General features: G+C 45.6%; 1 protein-coding gene across 4 annotated transcripts in view; it reads left to right on the top strand.

The window, feature by feature from the left end:
* The window catches only part of adamts3 (ADAM metallopeptidase with thrombospondin type 1 motif, 3), a 190,860-nt gene that overhangs the window by 80,985 nt on the left and 91,828 nt on the right, over window positions 1–18,047 (top strand). For all 4 annotated transcript variants that reach the window (XM_036936581.1, XM_036936583.1, XM_036936580.1 and 1 more), the window contains 2 exons: window positions 12,572–12,655; window positions 13,875–14,031. In XM_036936581.1, the coding sequence (XP_036792476.1) occupies window positions 12,572–12,655; window positions 13,875–14,031 (241 nt within the window). The remainder of the gene's footprint in view (window positions 1–12,571; window positions 12,656–13,874; window positions 14,032–18,047) is intronic.

Raw genomic sequence — 18,047 nt, 5'->3', positions numbered from 1 at the left:
ACATGGACTCAGAGCAAAGTAGGGCTAGCTTCCTTTATGACCATGACTCAGAGCAGAGTAGGGCTAGCTTCCTTTATGACCATGACTCAGAGCAGAGTAGGGCTAGCTTCCTTCAGTACCATGACCCACAGCAGAATAGGGCTAGCTTCCTTTATGACCATGACTCAGAGCAGAGTAGGGCTAGCTTCCTTTTTGACCATGACCCACAAGGCTAGCTTCCTTTATGACCATGACCCACAGCAGAGTAGGGCTAGCTTCCTTTATGACCATGACCCACAAGGCTAGCTTCCTTTATGACATGACTCAGAGCAGAGTAGGGCTAGCTTCCTTTATGACCATGACCCACAAGGCTAGCTTCCTTTATGACCATGACTCAGAGCAGAGTAGGGCTAGCTTCCTTTATGACCATGACTCAGAGCAGAGTAGGGCTAGCTTGCTTTATGACCATGACCCACAAGGCTAGCTTCCTTTATGACCAAGACCCACAGCAGAGTAGGGCTAGCTTCCTTTGTGTCGATGGCCCACAGCAGAGTAGGGCTAGCTTCCTTTATGTCCATGGCCCACAAGGCTAGCTTCCTTTATGACCATGACCCACAGCAGAGTAGGGCTAGCTTCCTCAAGTACCATGACCCACAGCAGAGTTGGGCTAGCTTCCTTTATGACCATGACCCACAGCAGAGTTGGGCTGGCTTCCTTTATGACCATGACCCACAGCAGAGTAGGGCTAGCTTCCATTATGACCATGACTCAGAGCAGAGTAGAGCTAGCTTCCTTTATGACCATGACCCACAGCAGAGTAGGGCTAGCTTCCTTTATGACCATGACCCACAGCAGAGTTGGGCTAGCTTCCTTCAGTACCATGACCCACAGCAGAGTTGTGCTAGCTTCCTTTATGACCATGACCCACAGCAGAGTAGGGCTAGCTTCCATTATGACCATGACTCAGAGCAGAGTAGGGCTAGCTTCCTTTATGACCATGACCCACAACAGAGTAGGGCTAGCTTCCTTTATGACCATGACTCAGAGCAGAGTAGGGCTAGCTTCCTTTATGACCATGACCCACAGCAGAGTATGGCTAGCTTCCTTTATGACCATGGCCCACAAGGCTAGCTTCCTTTATGACCATGACCCACAGCAGAGTTGGGCTAGCTTCCTTCAGTACCATGACCCACAGCAGAGTTGGGCTAGCTTCCTTTATGACCATGACCCACAGCAGAGTAGGGCTAGCTTCCTTTATGACCATGACCCACAACAGAGTAGGGCTAGCTTCCTTTATGACCATGACTCAGAGCAGAGTAGGGCTAGCTTCCTTTATGACCATGACCCACAGCAGAGTATGGCTAGCTTCCTTTATGACCATGGCCCACAAGGCTAGCTTCCTTTATGAACATGGACTCAGAGCAAAGTAGGGCTAGCTTCCTTTATGACCATGACTCAGAGCAGAGTAGGGCTAGCTTCCTTTATGACCATGACTCAGAGCAGAGTAGGGCTAGCTTCCTTTTTGACCATGACCCACAAGGCTAGCGTCCTTTATGACCATGACTCAGAGCAGAGTAGGGCTAGCTTCCTTTATGACCATGACCCACAAGGCTAGCTTCCTTTATGACATGACCCACAGCAGAGTAGGGCTAGCTTCCTTTATGATCATGACCCACAAGGCTAGCTTCCTTTATGACCATGACCCACAGCAGAGTAGGGCTAGCTTCCATTATGACCATGACTCAGAGCAGAGTAGGGCTAGCTTCCTTTATGACCATGACCCACAACAGAGTAGGGCTAGCTTCCTTTATGACCATGGCCCACAAGGCTAGCTTCCTTTATGAACATGGACTCAGAGCAAAGTAGGGCTAGCTTCCTTTATGACCATGACTCAGAGCAGAGTAGGGCTAGCTTCCTTTATGACCATGACTCAGAGCAGAGTAGGGCTAGCTTCCTTCAGTACCATGACCCACAGCAGAATAGGGCTAGCTTCCTTTATGACCATGACTCAGAGCAGAGTAGGGCTAGCTTCCTTTTTGACCATGACCCACAAGGCTAGCTTCCTTTATGACCATGACCCACAGCAGAGTAGGGCTAGCTTCCTTTATGACCATGACCCACAAGGCTAGCTTCCTTTATGACATGACTCAGAGCAGAGTAGGGCTAGCTTCCTTTATGACCATGACCCACAAGGCTAGCTTCCTTTATGACCATGACTCAGAGCAGAGTAGGGCTAGCTTCCTTTATGACCATGACTCAGAGCAGAGTAGGGCTAGCTTGCTTTATGACCATGACCCACAAGGCTAGCTTCCTTTATGACCAAGACCCACAGCAGAGTAGGGCTAGCTTCCTTTGTGTCGATGGCCCACAGCAGAGTAGGGCTAGCTTCCTTTATGTCCATGGCCCACAAGGCTAGCTTCCTTTATGACCATGACCCACAGCAGAGTAGGGCTAGCTTCCTCAAGTACCATGACCCACAGCAGAGTTGGGCTAGCTTCCTTTATGACCATGACCCACAGCAGAGTTGGGCTGGCTTCCTTTATGACCATGACCCACAGCAGAGTAGGGCTAGCTTCCATTATGACCATGACTCAGAGCAGAGTAGGGCTAGCTTCCTTTATGACCATGACCCACAGCAGAGTTGGGCTAGCTTCCTTCAGTACCATGACCCACAGCAGAGTTGTGCTAGCTTCCTTTATGACCATGACCCACAGCAGAGTAGGGCTAGCTTCCATTATGACCATGACTCAGAGCAGAGTAGGGCTAGCTTCCTTTATGACCATGACCCACAACAGAGTAGGGCTAGCTTCCTTTATGACCATGACTCAGAGCAGAGTAGGGCTAGCTTCCTTTATGACCATGACCCACAGCAGAGTATGGCTAGCTTCCTTTATGACCATGGCCCACAAGGCTAGCTTCCTTTATGACCATGACCCACAGCAGAGTTGGGCTAGCTTCCTTCAGTACCATGACCCACAGCAGAGTTGGGCTAGCTTCCTTTATGACCATGACCCACAGCAGAGTAGGGCTAGCTTCCTTTATGACCATGGCCCACAAGGCTAGCTTCCTTTATGAACATGGACTCAGAGCAAAGTAGGGCTAGCTTCCTTTATGACCATGACTCAGAGCAGAGTAGGGCTAGCTTCCTTTATGACCATGACTCAGAGCAGAGTAGGGCTAGCTTCCTTTTTGACCATGACCCACAAGGCTAGCGTCCTTTATGACCATGACTCAGAGCAGAGTAGGGCTAGCTTCCTTTATGACCATGACCCACAGCAGAGTAGGGCTAGCTTCCTTTATGACCATGACCCACAAGGCTAGCTTCCTTTATGACATGACTCAGAGCAGAGTAGGGCTAGCTTCCTTTATGGCCATGACCCACAAGGCTAGCTTCCTTTATGACCATGACTCAGAGCAGAGTAGGGCTAGCTTCCTTTCCTTTCAGACTCATATCAAACATCTCCAATCGAAAATCAAATCAAGAGTCGGCTTTCTATTCCGCAACAAAGCCTCCTTCACTCACGCCGCCAAGCTTACCCTAGTAAAACTGACTATCCTACCGATCCTCGACTTCGGCGATGTCATCTACAAAATGGCTTCCAACACTCTACTCAGCAAACTGGATGCAGTCTATCACAGTGCCATCCGTTTTGTCACTAAAGCACCTTATACCACCCACCACTGCGACTTGTATGCTCTAGTCGGCTGGCCCTCGCTACATATTCGTCGCCAGACCCACTGGCTCCAGGTCATCTACAAGTCCTTGCTAGGTAAAGCTCCGCCTTATCTCAGTTCACTGGTCACGATGGCAACACCCATCTGTAGCACTCGCTCCAGCACGTGGATCTCACTGATCATCCCTAAAGCCAACACCTCATTTGGCCGCCTTTCGTTTCAGTACTCTGCTGCCTGTGACTGGAACGAACTGCAAAAATCGCTGAAGTTGGAGACTTTTATCTCCCTCACCAACTTCAAACATCAGCTATCTGAGCAGCTAACCGATCGCTGCAGCTGTACATAGTCTATTGGTAAATAGCCCACCCATTTTCACCTACCTCATTCCCATACTGTTTTTATTTATTTACTTTTCTGCTCTTTTGCACACCAATATCTCTACCTGTACATGACCATCTGATCATTTATCACTCCAGTGTTAATCTGCAAAATTGTAATTATTCGCCTACCTCCTCATGCCTTTTGCACACATTGTATATAGACTCCCCCTTTGTTTTCTACTGTGTTATTGACTTGTTAATTGTTTACTCCATGTGTAACTCTGTGTTGTCTGTTCACACTGCTATGCTTTATCTTGGCCAGGTCGCAGTTGCAAATGAGAACTTGTTCTCAACTAGCCTACCTGGTTAAATAAAGGTGAAATAAAATAAAAAAATAAAAAATATGACCATGACCCACAGCAGAGTTGGGCTAGCTTCCTTCAGTACCATGACCCACAGCAGAGTTGTGCTAGCTTCCTTCCGTACCAATACCCACAGCAGAGTTGGGCTAGCTTCCTTCAGTACCAATACCCACAGCAGAGTTGGGCTAGCTTCCTTCAGTACCAATACCCACAGCAGAGTTGGGCTAGCTTCCTTCAGTACCATGACCCACAGCAGAGTTGGGCTAGCTTCCTTCAGTACCATGACCCACAGCAGAGTTGGGCTAGCTTCCTTCAGTACCATGACCCACAGCAGAGTTGTGCTAGCTTCCTTCAGTACCATGACCCACAGCAGAGTTGGCCTGTTTACTATATTTCTGTTAAACACTGGTCCTAGCTGGTGAGCTGTTTGTTGCTTTTATGTATTTAGTTTTTGTGCTTTTGCTCTGTCTATCTGTCTGCTACGTGTTGCTTGTCCTATGTTGCTCTGTTTATCTTTCCCTCGATCCTGACCTATCTCCCAGTCCTTGCCTTTGAAAAACATCCCCACAACATGATGCTGCCACCACCATGCTTCACCATAGGGATGATATCAGGTGTCATGACATTGGCCTGGGGGTAGGTTTATGACAGTCATAAATACCTCTTCCACCCCCTTTTTCCTCTCTCTACCCTACTGATGTGACATTTGAAAACCCCTTGGTTAACATAAAGATTCTGGGAACATCAGAAGGTGGGGGGAAATTAACTATATTCTGGTAATCCGACCAATTGAACATATGCGGTGGTACTTAATGAATATGATGTCAGTTCGGTTGTCATCTGGGACATTCTCATCAATGATAGGATGACAAACTCTACAGTGGAAAGTCTACACATCAGAGTTATCGGATTCACATGGAATTGTTGTTCAACTGAAGTGTTTGAATATAAAATTATTGGTGAAGAGATTAAATGTAATTTTAGCTTCCAAATGAGAGATTTGGGTTTTCATAAGGTTAGGGCTCTGCTCAATCAGTGGCCCGCCCCTGTGAACAGACATAGGTTATACAACTTTTCAAACACACCCTTCTCGCTCCACAATATGAAGCCTTGACGAAAATGTTACCTCCTGTTCCAAGTACGTGAGGTCTGCAGCCTCTGCGTTAAAAGGACTAACATGTCAACTACAGAACTAAGCCAACCTCAGCGTGAGCTTTGGTGCAAATGGTATGAACTTGGAACTCTTATTCACTACAGAAGTGATACCTCCTAGCCATTGAGTTAGCAACAGCAGCTGCAAACGCGGGCTACGAAAGAACAGACAGAGTATCCCGTCTACCGCACAACGACGTTACTACAATGCATTCAATTGACCACCAGAGACATTCTTCAAAGGACAAAGGACTCGGTTTGGCAACACGGCCTTCCATCTACCACCAACCTACCGGAGCGCAGCTCAGAGTAAATATTTATTGCATTTTCCTTTTCCAAATGGCCGGTAATTTAGAATGCATAAGATACTGTATTTACTATAGCACAGCTTCTCCCTTTGTCCCTCAGTCTTCATGATCTTTCACTCAAACCCAGCCCTTTTTCTTTTGTGTAACCAGCTGTCATATCTGTTCCGCCCGGTAGGGACGTTTTCCTTTATGACGTAATTTGTAATCAAGGTATAATTCATTCTGTGTATATGTAATTCTGTGTGATTAGTTAGGTATTTAGTTAATAAATAATGAAACCCAATTTTGTATTGCTGATTCAACTTGTTAGCCAGGGTTCGTGAAGATAACCAAGAATGTACAACTTTCAGAAGAGACTGAATTAAGGTGACGATTAATATTGACTGCTATTGATGTAAAATATTACTAGGTCTTTAAGAGTTTATTCGGAAGATAACAGCTCTAGTTAATTACATTTACATGATTAGCTCAATCAGGTAATATTAATTACGGAGAAAGGATTTTATAGAATAGCATGTCAAATCACTTAATCTGGCATAGCCAAAGACACGACACAGGTTTCCTCCAGATGTGACGCTTGGCATTCAGGACAAAGGGTTCAATCTTGGTTTCATCAGACCAGAGAATCTTGTTTCTCATGGTCTGATAGTCTTTAGGTGCCTTTTGGCAAACTCCAAGCGGGCTGTCATGTGTCTTTTACTGAGTGGCTTCCGTCTGGCCTCTCTACCATAAAGGCCTGATTCGTGGAGTGCTGCAGAGATGGTTGTCCTTCTGGAAGGTTCTCCCATCTCCACAGAGGAACTCTGGAGCTCTTTCAGAGTGACCATTGGGTTTTTGGTCATTTCCCCGCTCCAGGAAGAGTCTTGGTGGTGCCAAACTTCTTCCATTTAAGAATATAAGAACAAATTCTTATTTAAAATGACAGCCTACCAAAATGCAAAAGGCCTCCTGCGGCGATGGGGGCTGGGATTAAAAATGTATGACAACACAAATAACGACAAGAGACACCACAACACTACATAAAGAGAGACCTAAGACAACAACATAGCATGTGACACAGAGAGCCTTGATGAAAAAATGCTCCAGCATGATCAGGACTTAGACTATTGCAAAGGTTCACCTTCCAGCAGGACAGTGACCCTAAGCACACAGACAGGACAATGCAGGAGTCGCTTCGGGACAAGTCTCTGAATGTCCGTGAGTGGCCAAGCCAGAGCCCGGACTTGAACCCGATCAAACATCTCTGGAGAGACCTGAAAATAGATTTGCAGCGACGCATCCAATACAGTCTGACAGAGCTTGAGAGGAAAAATGGGAGAAACTGAAGAATGGGAGAAACTAAAGAATGGGATAAACTCCCCAAATACAGGTGTGCCAACGCTTGTAGCATCATACCCAAGAAGACTCGAGGCTGTAATTGCTGCCAAAGGCGCTTTTATTTATTTAATTTATTTTTTATTTTCTTATTTCACCAGGTAGGCCAGTTGAGAACAAGTTCTCATTTACAAATGCGACCTGGCCAAAATAAAGCAAAGCAGTGCGACAAAAACAACAACACAGAGTTACACATAGGATAAACAAAATATACAGTCAATAACACAATAGAAAAATCTATGTACAGTGTGTGCAAATGTAGTAAAATTAGGGAGGTAAGGCAATAAATAGGCCATAGTTGCGAAAAAGTTACAATTTAGCATTGACACTGGATTGATAGATGTGCAGATGATGATGATGTGCTGTTAGAGACACTGGGGTGCAAAAGAGCAACAAAAATACAACAATATGGGGATGATGTAGTTGGGTGGGGAATTTACAGATGGGCTGTGTAAAGGTGCAGTGATCGGTACGCCGCAATGACAGCTGATGCTTAAAGTTAGTGAGGGAGATATAAGTCTCCGGCTTCAGTGATTTTTGCAATTCATTCCAGTCATTGGCAGCAGAGAACTGGAAGGAAAGGCGGCCGAAGGAGGTGTTGGCTTTGGGGATGGCCAGTGAAATATACCTGCTGGAGCGCGTGCTACGGGTGGGTGTTGCTATGGTGACCAGTGAGCTGAGATATGGCGGGGCTTTACCTAGCAAAGACTTCTAGATGACCTGGAGCCAGTGGGTTTGGCGACGAATATGTAGTGAGGGCCAGCCAACGAGAGCATACAGGTCACAGTGGTGGGTACTATATGGGGCTTTGGTGACAAAACCGATGGCACTGTGATAGACTACATCCAATTTGCTGAGTAGAGTGTTGGAAGCTATTTTGTAAATGACATCGCTGAAGTCGAGGATTGGTAGGATAGTCAGTTTTACGGGGGTATGTTTGGCAGCATGAGTGAAGGAGGCTTTGTTGCAAAATAGGAAGCCGATTCTAGATTTGATTTTGGATTGGAGATGTTTAATGTGGGTCTGGAAGGCGTTGTATGGCATTGAAGCTTGTTTGGAGGTTTGTTAACACAGTGTCCAAAGAAGGGCCAGATGTATACAGAATGGTGTCGTCTGCGTAGATTTGGATCTGAGAATCACCAGCAGCAAGAGCGACATCATTGATGTATACAGTGAAAAGAGTCGGTCCGAGAATTGAACCCTGTGGCACCCCCATAGAGACTGCCATAGGTCCGGACAACAGGCCCTCCGATTTGACACATGGAACTCTTATCTGTGAAGCAGTTGGTGAACCAGTTGAGACAGTCATTTGAGAAACCAAGGGTATTGAGTCTGCTGATAAGAATGTGGTGATTGACAGAGTCGAAAGCCTTGGCCAGGTCGATGAAGACAGCTGCACAGTACTGTCTTTTATCGATGGCGGTTATGATATCGTTTAGGACGTTGAGCATGGCTAAGGTGCACACACTACAAGCTCGGAAACCAGATTGCATTGCGGAAAAGGTACGGTGGGTTTCGAAATGGTCGGTGATTGGTTTGTTAACTTGGCTTTCTAAGACTTTAGAAAGGCAGGGCAGGATGGATATTGGTCTGTAACAGTTTGGGTTTAGAGTGCCACCCCCTTTAAAGAGGGGGATCACCGTTGCAGCTTTCCAATCTTTATGGGTTATGGGAGAGGGTCCAGATTGTCTAGCCCAGCTGATTTGTAGGGGTCCAGATTTTGCAGCTCTTTCAGAAGATTTTGGGTGAAGGAGAAGCGAGGGGAGGCTTGGGAAGTTGATCGGGGTAGGGGTAGCCAGGTGGAAAGCATGGCCAGCCGTAGAAAAATGATTTTTGAAATTCTCTATGATTATTATTAGACATCGCTAGGTTGGTGGTGCTTCAACAAAGTACTGAGTAAATGGTCTGAATATGTATGTAATTGTGATATTTCAGTTTTTTGCTTTGTCATTATGGGGTATTGTGAGTAGATTGATGAGGAAAAAAACAATTTAATATATTTTAGAATAAAGTTGTAACGTAACAAAATGTAGGAAAGTCAAGGGGTCTGAATTATTTCTAAATGCACTCTACGTGTTGCTTGTCCCATGTAGCTCTGTCTATCTCTTTGTCTCTCTGATACATTCTGCTTTTCCTATGTTGCCATGTGTGATGTTTTTAACTAAACTCTACCTGTCTGAATCTCTCTGCACCTCTCTAAACCTGTCTGAATCTCTCTGAACCTCCCTAAACCTGTGTGTACTGATGCGAGAGGTGTCATCCAGCCATTACATTGTCTAGCTTCTCTTCTCACCTACAGAAGAGACCAGAGGTGTGAGGCAAAGTGGATTCTCAGTGCGCTCCACTGTTCATCATACAATGTACAGAAATATAATAATAATGTCAGTACCCCTGTAGGGCAGAACTCTGGGTCATCAGGGTTGTCTCTATTTCCTGTCCTCTCTAGTGTGAAGAAGTCCATCTGTACCTCTGCCATCTGGTTAGAAGATGACTCATACAGTGGGTTATCTTTCCAAGATGGCGTAGCAGTCAGACTTCTTTGTCCTAGTCTTGTCGTGCCCCATGTATATATATTTTTATATATTTTTCTTCGCATATCTTTTTTTAATCTTTTTCTAAACCTCAACTTCAAACTACTCTCCTGCAACCTCTCCCAATGTTGTGTGGATCTGCTTTTTTCCCAAGGTATTTTTCTTTACTTCTGAACCGGAATCCCCCAACAGAAACTAGCCAGCTCACTAGCTACTAGCTAGTAGTCAGCTAACCACTGCTAGCGGTCATCAGCTAACCTTAGCTCGGAAAGCTCTTGCCACTTTGTACAACGCGACTCAAACCAGAGCATACCGGACCTATTTTCTCTCCATATCCCCGGATTCCTACCGCAAGCTCTGGACCTTTTCACCTGGATCATCGCTGATAGCTAGCTAACGTCTCTGTCCCGAAGCAAACACCAATTAGCCTGGAGCTAGCCCATGCTAGGCCAATTTCCCGGCTAGCTGAAGAGGTCCATCAGCCACTCCTGGGCTACAATACCTATTTTGCCAATAGGCCTGGACCCCTTTTACTGCCGGTACGGTGCTCCTTCACGACTGGACTACCTACGTAATCTGTCCGAAGGGGTGATTCAACTGGCTCCTACATCGCGGCGTCCCCTGAATGTCCATCTGCTAGCATGCTAGCTGCGGCCCGCTTGCTGTCTAGAGAATATCGGACTGTTAGCTGAAGAGATCCATCGGCCAATTTCTTGGGCCACTATACCTATTTTGCCAATTGGACTGGACCTCTTTGCTACACTTAACCCTCCTAATCCATCACGACTGGTCTAACCACACGAGGGGACTCCGCACGAGGAGGCTATAACAGGAACAGCACAAACTCAAAAAAGTTCTGGGACACTAAAGTCCATGGAGAATACGTGCACATCCTCCCAGCTGCCAACTGCACTGAGGCTAGGAAACACTGTCACCACCGATAAATCCACTATAATGAAGAATTTTAGTAAGCATTTTTCTACGGCTGGCCATGCTTTCCACCTGGCTACCCCTACCCCGATCAACTGCCCAAGCCTCCCCTCACTTCTCCTTCACCCAAATCCAGATAGCTGTTGTTCTGAAAGAGCTGCAAGACATTACTGTGCAGCCATATTCATCGACCTGGCCAAGGCTTTCGACTCTGTCAGTCCCCACATTCTTATCAGCAGACTCAATACCCTTGGTTTCTCAAATGACTGCCTCACCTGGTTCACCAACTACTTTTCTGATAGAGTTCAGTGTGTCAAATCGGAGGGGCTGTTGTCCGGACCTCTGACGGTCTCTATGGGGGTGCCACAGGGTTCAATTCTCAGGCCGACTTTCTTCTCTGTATACATCAATGATGTTGCTCTTGCTGCTAGTGATTATCTGATCCACCTCAACGCAGAGAGACACCATTCTGTATACCTCTGGCCCTTCTTTGGACACTGTGTTAACTAACCTTCAGACGAGCTTCAATGCCCTACAACCCTCCTTCCGTGGCCTCCAACTGCTCACTGCGACCTGTACGCTCTCGTTGGCTGGCCCTCGCTTCATACTCGTCGCCAAGCCCACTGGCTCCAGGTCATCTACAAGTCTTTGCTAGGTAAAGCCCCGCCTTATCTCAGCTCACCGGTCACCATATTAGCACCCACTCGTAGCACACGCTCCAGCAGGTATATCTCACTGGTCATCCCCCAAAGCCGATTCCTCCTTTGGCCGCCTTGCCTTCCAGTTCTCTGCTGCCAATGACTGGAACGAACTGCAAAAATCACTGAAGCTGGAGCCTCATATCTCCCTCACTAACCTTAAGCACCAGCTGTCAGAGCAGCTCACAGATCACTGCACCTGTACATAGCCCATCTCTAAATATCCCACCCAACTACCTCATCCCCATACTGTATTTATTTATATTTCTTGCTCCTTTGCACCCCAGTGTCTCTACTTGCACATTCATCTTCTGCACATCTATCACTCGAGTGTTTAATTGGTATGTTGTAATTACTTAGCCACCATGGCCTATTTATTGCCATACCTCCCTTATCTTACCTCATTTGCACACACTGTATATAGACTTTTTATACTGTATCATTGACTGTATGTTTGTTTATTCCATGTGTAACTCTGTGTTTGTGTCGCACTGCTTTGCTTTATCTTGGCCAGGTCGCAGTTGTAAATGAGAACTTGTTCTCAACTAGCCTACCTGGTTAAATAAAGGTGAAATAAAAATAAAGAAGATGTGAAGGAGAGAGACTTTGTATTCAATTAATTGTCTCCTCCTCACGCATCGACTCGCTGTCTAACTGTCTTTGTCTTCCTGTCTGTTTCAATACCATATTGCCGTCTGTTTCAATACTGTCTTACTGTCTGACTGCCTGTTTCCGTCCTGTATTGCTGTGTGTTTCAGTCCTGTCTTACAATCTGTTTCAGTTCTGTCTTGCTGAGTATTTCAGTCCTGTCTTGCCGAGTGTTTCAGTCCTGTCTTGCCGAGTGTTTCAGTCCTGTATTGCTGTGTGTTTCAGTCCTGTCTTACAATCTGTTTCAGTTCTGTCTTGCTGAGTATTTCAGTCATGTCTTGCCGAGTGTTTCAGTCCTGTCTTGCCGAGTGTTTCAGTCCTGTCTTGCCGAGTGTTTCAGTCCTGTCTTGCCGAGTGTTTCAGTCCTGTCTTGCCGAGTGTTTCAGTCCTGTCTTGCCGAGTGTTTCAGTCCTGTCTTGCCGAGTGTTTCAGTCCTGTCTTGCCGAGTGTTTCAGTCCTGTCTTGCCGAGTGTTTCAGTCCTGTCTTGCCGAGTGTTTCAGTCCTGTCTTGCCGAGTGTTTCAGTCTTGTCTTGCCGAGTGTTTCAGTCCTGTCTTGCCATCTGTTTTCGATCCTGTCTTGCTGTTTGTTTCAGGTGAATGAGATCTACCACGATGAGTCTCTAGGAGTCCATATTAATGTGGTGTTGGTGAGGATGATCATGCTGGGCTATGCTAAGGTAGGCTTTAAAGATACCGCTTCGATAAAGCTCTAAATAGGATACCACTTAGAATAGTATTCTATCCACAATTATTCTATCCAGTACAGTGAGTACATACAGTTACAGCCAGTGGTGTGTATTCATGGATGCCAAGGGAAGCCAGGCTTCCACAAAAAAAATGTGTTTCATAGTTGTCCTTCAATTCGGAAAAGGCTGAAAGTATCTTACTGGAGAAAGCATCCGAGCTAGCGAAACAGCGCCCCTCTGTCTCAGTATGTGTTGGCCATCTATCTGATGCTATCTGGTCAAAAAGAGTATGACATTGTTGCTGCCCGTGGCATTGAATACAAGAGAAACCAGCGAGCATTTGGCCTTCCTTGACAACATATTAATATTAGTCAATCAGCATTGAGCTAAACTGAGTGAGCTTAATTTATCAAAACAAATGTGTCAAGGAAGCCAGTTTGGATTTGGCTTCACTCAATCACAAGCCAAATGTAATTTACCAAAAAAATTTGAATTGTTGCATCTCGTTGTGTCATTGGTCTCCAATAGATAGTTAACTAGCTAAAATGGTCCCTTTCCTAAATTACCCATAGATGGAGATAGGGATTTGTGGTTTTACTTAATTCTCCGTACTCGCCAATGATTTTAATGACAATTCTGATCCAACCATAAATTCATGCATTGTGCCCCTGGTCTGAGAGGATGGAAGTTCAAAATGTTGCTTGATGTAATAGGCTAATGTTAACTAGCTGGCCTGGGGCACCGTTGCCCCAAGGAAATTAGCCTAGCGAGCAAGCAGTTTAGTCAAGTAGCCTAGGACAACAAAAACTAGAAGTGTGTACTGTATGACAGAGTCATGAAAGAGAGGGGGGCGGTATTTCTGGGTGAGTCAATATGCTTTGTGGACTTCAATGGACAGATGTTGCTATCCAGTTTTGTGATGAACCAAAGGTGTGGTTTAATTTATTCTGCCATTTATTGTCTCTGCCTTTAGGCCTATATATCACGGTGTCAAGGCATATAAATTAACAGGTTATAGAGAAAACACAATTATCACAACACACATGTTGTAATATGTCTTTTTAGGGGGGTCTTGGCTTCCCCAGTGATTTTACCCATGCACCACTACTGGTTACAGCATGTGTTTGTGATTCTTGAGGGAATTGAACGCATGACCTTGGTGTTGCTAACACCATGCTATCAGGTTCTAACAGTTTGTCTGTCCTGTCAGTCCATCAGCCTGATAGAACGAGGGAACCCGTCCAGGAGTCTGGAGAACGTGTGTCGCTGGGCGTTCGTTCAGCAGAAGGCAGACCATGACCATTCTGAGCACCATGATCACGCCATCTTCCTGACCAGACAGGGCTTTGGACCCACAGGCATGCAGGGTAAGACCACGACCCCTGATCCCTAACTCTGACCCTAACCCGTACCTCTAACCCCCTGGAATGTAGGTTTGGTCCAGGATTACCCCATGTGTACTGCTTCCTCCTCCTGTCAGTCTTACTGACTTCATTCCAGCTCCCTACCGGGCCTGCAGTTTTCTGAAAACGTTAGGTCACATAGTGTTTGAAGAAGCCCTCCTAATGTTACTCTTAGTACTATTTGTTGAAGCAGCCAGTTGCACTATTTGATGTTAAACTCTATTTGCTAGTTGTTGAATGTGCCCAACAGAGGTGTTAGCTAGTCAACCTGGTGATCACAGTTGTATTTGATTTTAGACATGCTGGATTCATTTGTTATACCAGAGTTGCTCTGAAGAACAGTCTGTTGTATCTTCCACCAACATTTATAGTTTCAGGCTCTCATTTTTCATACCAAGTTATCCATTTATTTTGTATTTATTTGTTTGCACCAAATATTATAACAGTACATGACCAAGATGTTCAAACGTTCATAGATGACCAGCAGGGTCAGATTATAATAATCACAGTGGTTGTAGAGGGTGCAACAGGTCCGCCCCTCAGGAGTAAATGTCAGCTGGCTTTTCATAGCCGATCATTCAGAGTTAGAGACAGCAGGTGTGGTAGAGAGAGTCCAAAACAGCAGGTCCGGGACAAGGTAGCACGTCCGGTGAACAGGTTCCATAGCCACAGGCAGAACAGTTGAAATTGGCGCAGTAGCATGACCAGGTGGACTGGGGACACCAGGTAGTCCTGAGGCATGGTCCTAGGGCTCAGGTCCTCTGAGAGAAAGAGAGATAAAGAGAGAAAAAGAGAAAATTAGCATACTTAAATTCACACAGGACACCGGATAAGACAGGATACATACTCAGACAGACTGACCCTAGCCACCCGACACATAATCTACTGCAGCATAAATACTGGAGGCTGAGACAGGAGGGGTTTGGAGACACTGTGGCCCCCTCCGATGATACCCCCAAGCAGGGCCAAACAGGCAGTATATAACCCCCCCCACTTTGCCAAAGCACAGCCCTCACACCACTAGAAGAATATCTTCAACCACCAACTTACTACCCTGAGACAAGGCCGAGTATAGCCCACGAATATCTCCCCCACGGAACGAACCCGAGGGGGGCGCCAACCCGGACAGGAAGATCACGTCAGTGACTCAACACACTCAAGTGACACACCCCTCCTAGGGACGGCATGGAAGAGCACCAGTAAAGCCAGTGACTCAGCCCCTGTAATAGGGTTTGAGGCAGAGAGTCCCAGTGGAGAGGGGAACCGGCCAGGCAGAGACAGCAAGGGTGGTTCGTCGCTCCAGTGCCTTTCCATTCACCTTCACACCCCTGGGTCAGACTACACTCAATCATAGGTAGGAGCAAGCCCATGTAATGCTTTGTAGGTTAGCAGTAAAACCTTGAAATCAGCCCTTGCCTTGACAGGAAGCCAGTGTAGGGAGGCTAGCACAGGAGTAATATGATTTTAAAAAATTACTATTGGGGATCTATAATAAACCCCAGGAAGAGTAGCTGCTGCCTTGGCAGGAACTAATGGGGATCTATAATAAACCCCAGGAAGAGTAGTTCCTGACAAGGCAGCAGCTAATGGGGATCCATAATAAACCCCATGAAGAGCAGCTGCTGCCTTGGCAGAAACTAATGGGGATCTATAATAAACCCCAGGAAGAGTAGCTGCTGCCTTGGCAGGAACTAATGGGGCTCTATAATAAACCCTAGGAAGAGTAGCTGCTGCCTTGGCAGGAACTAATGGGGATCCATAATAAACCCCAGGAAGAGTAGCTGCTGCCTTGGCAGGAACTAATGGAGATCCATAATAAACCCCAGGAAGAGTAGCTGCTGCCTTGGCAGGAACTAATGGAGATCCATAATAAACCCCAGGAAGAGTAGCTGCTGCCTTAGCAGAAACTAATGGAGATCCATGATAAACCCCCAGGAAGAGTAGCTGCTGCCTTGGCAGGAACTAATTGGGATCCATAATAAACCCCAGGAAGAGTAGCTGCTGCCTCAGCAGGAACTAATGGAGATCCATAATAAACCCCAGGAAGAGTAGCTGCTGCCTTAGCAGGAACTAATGGAGATCCATAATAAACCCCAGGAAGAGTAGCTGCTGCCTTAGCAGGAACTAATGGAGATCCATAATAAACCCCAGGAAGAGTAGCTGCTGCCTTAGCAGGAACTAATGGGGATCCATAATAAACCCCAGGAAGAGTAACTGCTGCCTTGGCAGGAACTAATGGAGATCCATAATAAACCCCAGGAAGAGTAGCTGCTGCCTTGACAGGAACTAATGGAGATCCATAATAAACCCCAGGAAGAGTAGCTGCTGCCTTGGCAGGAACTAATGGAGATCCATAATAAACCCCAGGAAGAGTAGCTGCTGCCTTGGCAGGAACTAATGGGGATCCATAATAAATACAAATACAAATAACAAAAACTGCTAATTATAAATGTGTAAATGAATTCACCAGCAATCACAAAAATAATCAACTGTATGTTTTGTTTACATGTGCGTGTGGATGTGAGTGTGTGAGAGTTATATGGGGGAGATTACTGAGTAGTCAGGCTGACCTCCAGTCTTTGCTTGAAGTTATTGAGGGATAATGATGTTTGGTAATGTGAAGATAATAATTTCAGAGTATGGTAGCTCTATATCTAATAGAGAAATGACTATGTGAGGTGCAGCAGTATGGAGGGTGATGGTTATCGCAGTGTCTTTTGTTGTGTAGATGTATTTCAGAATTAACCTGGAAGAATCCATTGAAGGGTAAACTGTCTGGGAGGTATGAGTATTTGTAGATGAAAGGGCATAATTGGAGTACATTAATGTCATAAATAGACAATATAATTAGTTTCTTAAACAAACTTGCAGATGGAACCGGGTAATTTGAGGTGGCTAGTCTTGCAATTGTATATTGTATGATGAGTAATTTGTGTAGGTAGGAGGTATATGTACTTTTTTAAAAACATTTTAAGATAAATTGTTTATCTGGAACCATTCAGAAACTGTGGCTATGCCTGAGTTGGCTACATTAATTAGTGAGTCAAGATTCTTGTGTGATAAAATCTAATTGGTATCATCAGCAAAGAGAGAAGGGGAAGTACGGTAGAAGACCCAGCAGCGAGGTCATTGATATAGATTACGAATAACAAAGGTCCAATTATCGAACCCTTTGGCACGCCACAGGATATCTTGGCTCTGGTAGATGCACATCAGTTTGCATAAACAAATTGTTCCCTACCATAAAGATAACTACACTGCTCAAAAAAATAAAGGGAACACTAAAATAACACATCCTAGATCTGAATGAATGAAATATTCTTATTAAATACTTTTTTCTTTACATAGTTGAATGTGCTGACAACAAAATCACACAAAAATTATCAATGGAAATCAAATTTATCAACCCATGGAGATCTGGATGTGGAGTCACACTCAAAATTAAAGTGGAAAACTACACTACAGGCTGATCCAACTTTGATGTAATGTCCTTAAAACAAGTCAAAATGAGGCTCAGTAGTGTGTGTGGCCTCCACGTGCCTGTATGACCTCCCTACAACGCCTGGGCATGCTCCTGGTCAGTCTGTGATGCAACTGTTGGTGGATGGAGCGAGACATGATGTCCCAGATGTGCTCAATTGGATTCAGGTCTGGGGAACGGGCAGGCCAGTCCATAGCATCAATGCCTTCCTCTTGCAGGAACTGCTGACACACTCCAGCCACATGAGGTCTAGCATTGTCTTGCATTAGGAGGAACCCAGGGCCAACCGCACCAGCATACGGTCTCACAAGGGGTCTGAGGATCTCATCTCAGTACCTAATGGCAGTCAGGCTACCTCTGGCGAGCAATATATATTTACATTTCAAATTCTTCAAAGTAGCCACCCTTTGCCTTGATGACAGCTTTGCACACTCTTGGCATTCCCTCAACCAGCTTAATGAGGAATGCTTTTCCAACAGTCTTGAAGGAGTTCCCACAT

Source organism: Oncorhynchus mykiss, chromosome 11 (assembly GCF_013265735.2).
Source record: "Oncorhynchus mykiss isolate Arlee chromosome 11, USDA_OmykA_1.1, whole genome shotgun sequence".
Taxonomy (NCBI): Eukaryota; Metazoa; Chordata; class Actinopteri; order Salmoniformes; family Salmonidae; genus Oncorhynchus; species Oncorhynchus mykiss.
This window is presented reverse-complemented; position numbering and strand designations above follow the sequence as displayed.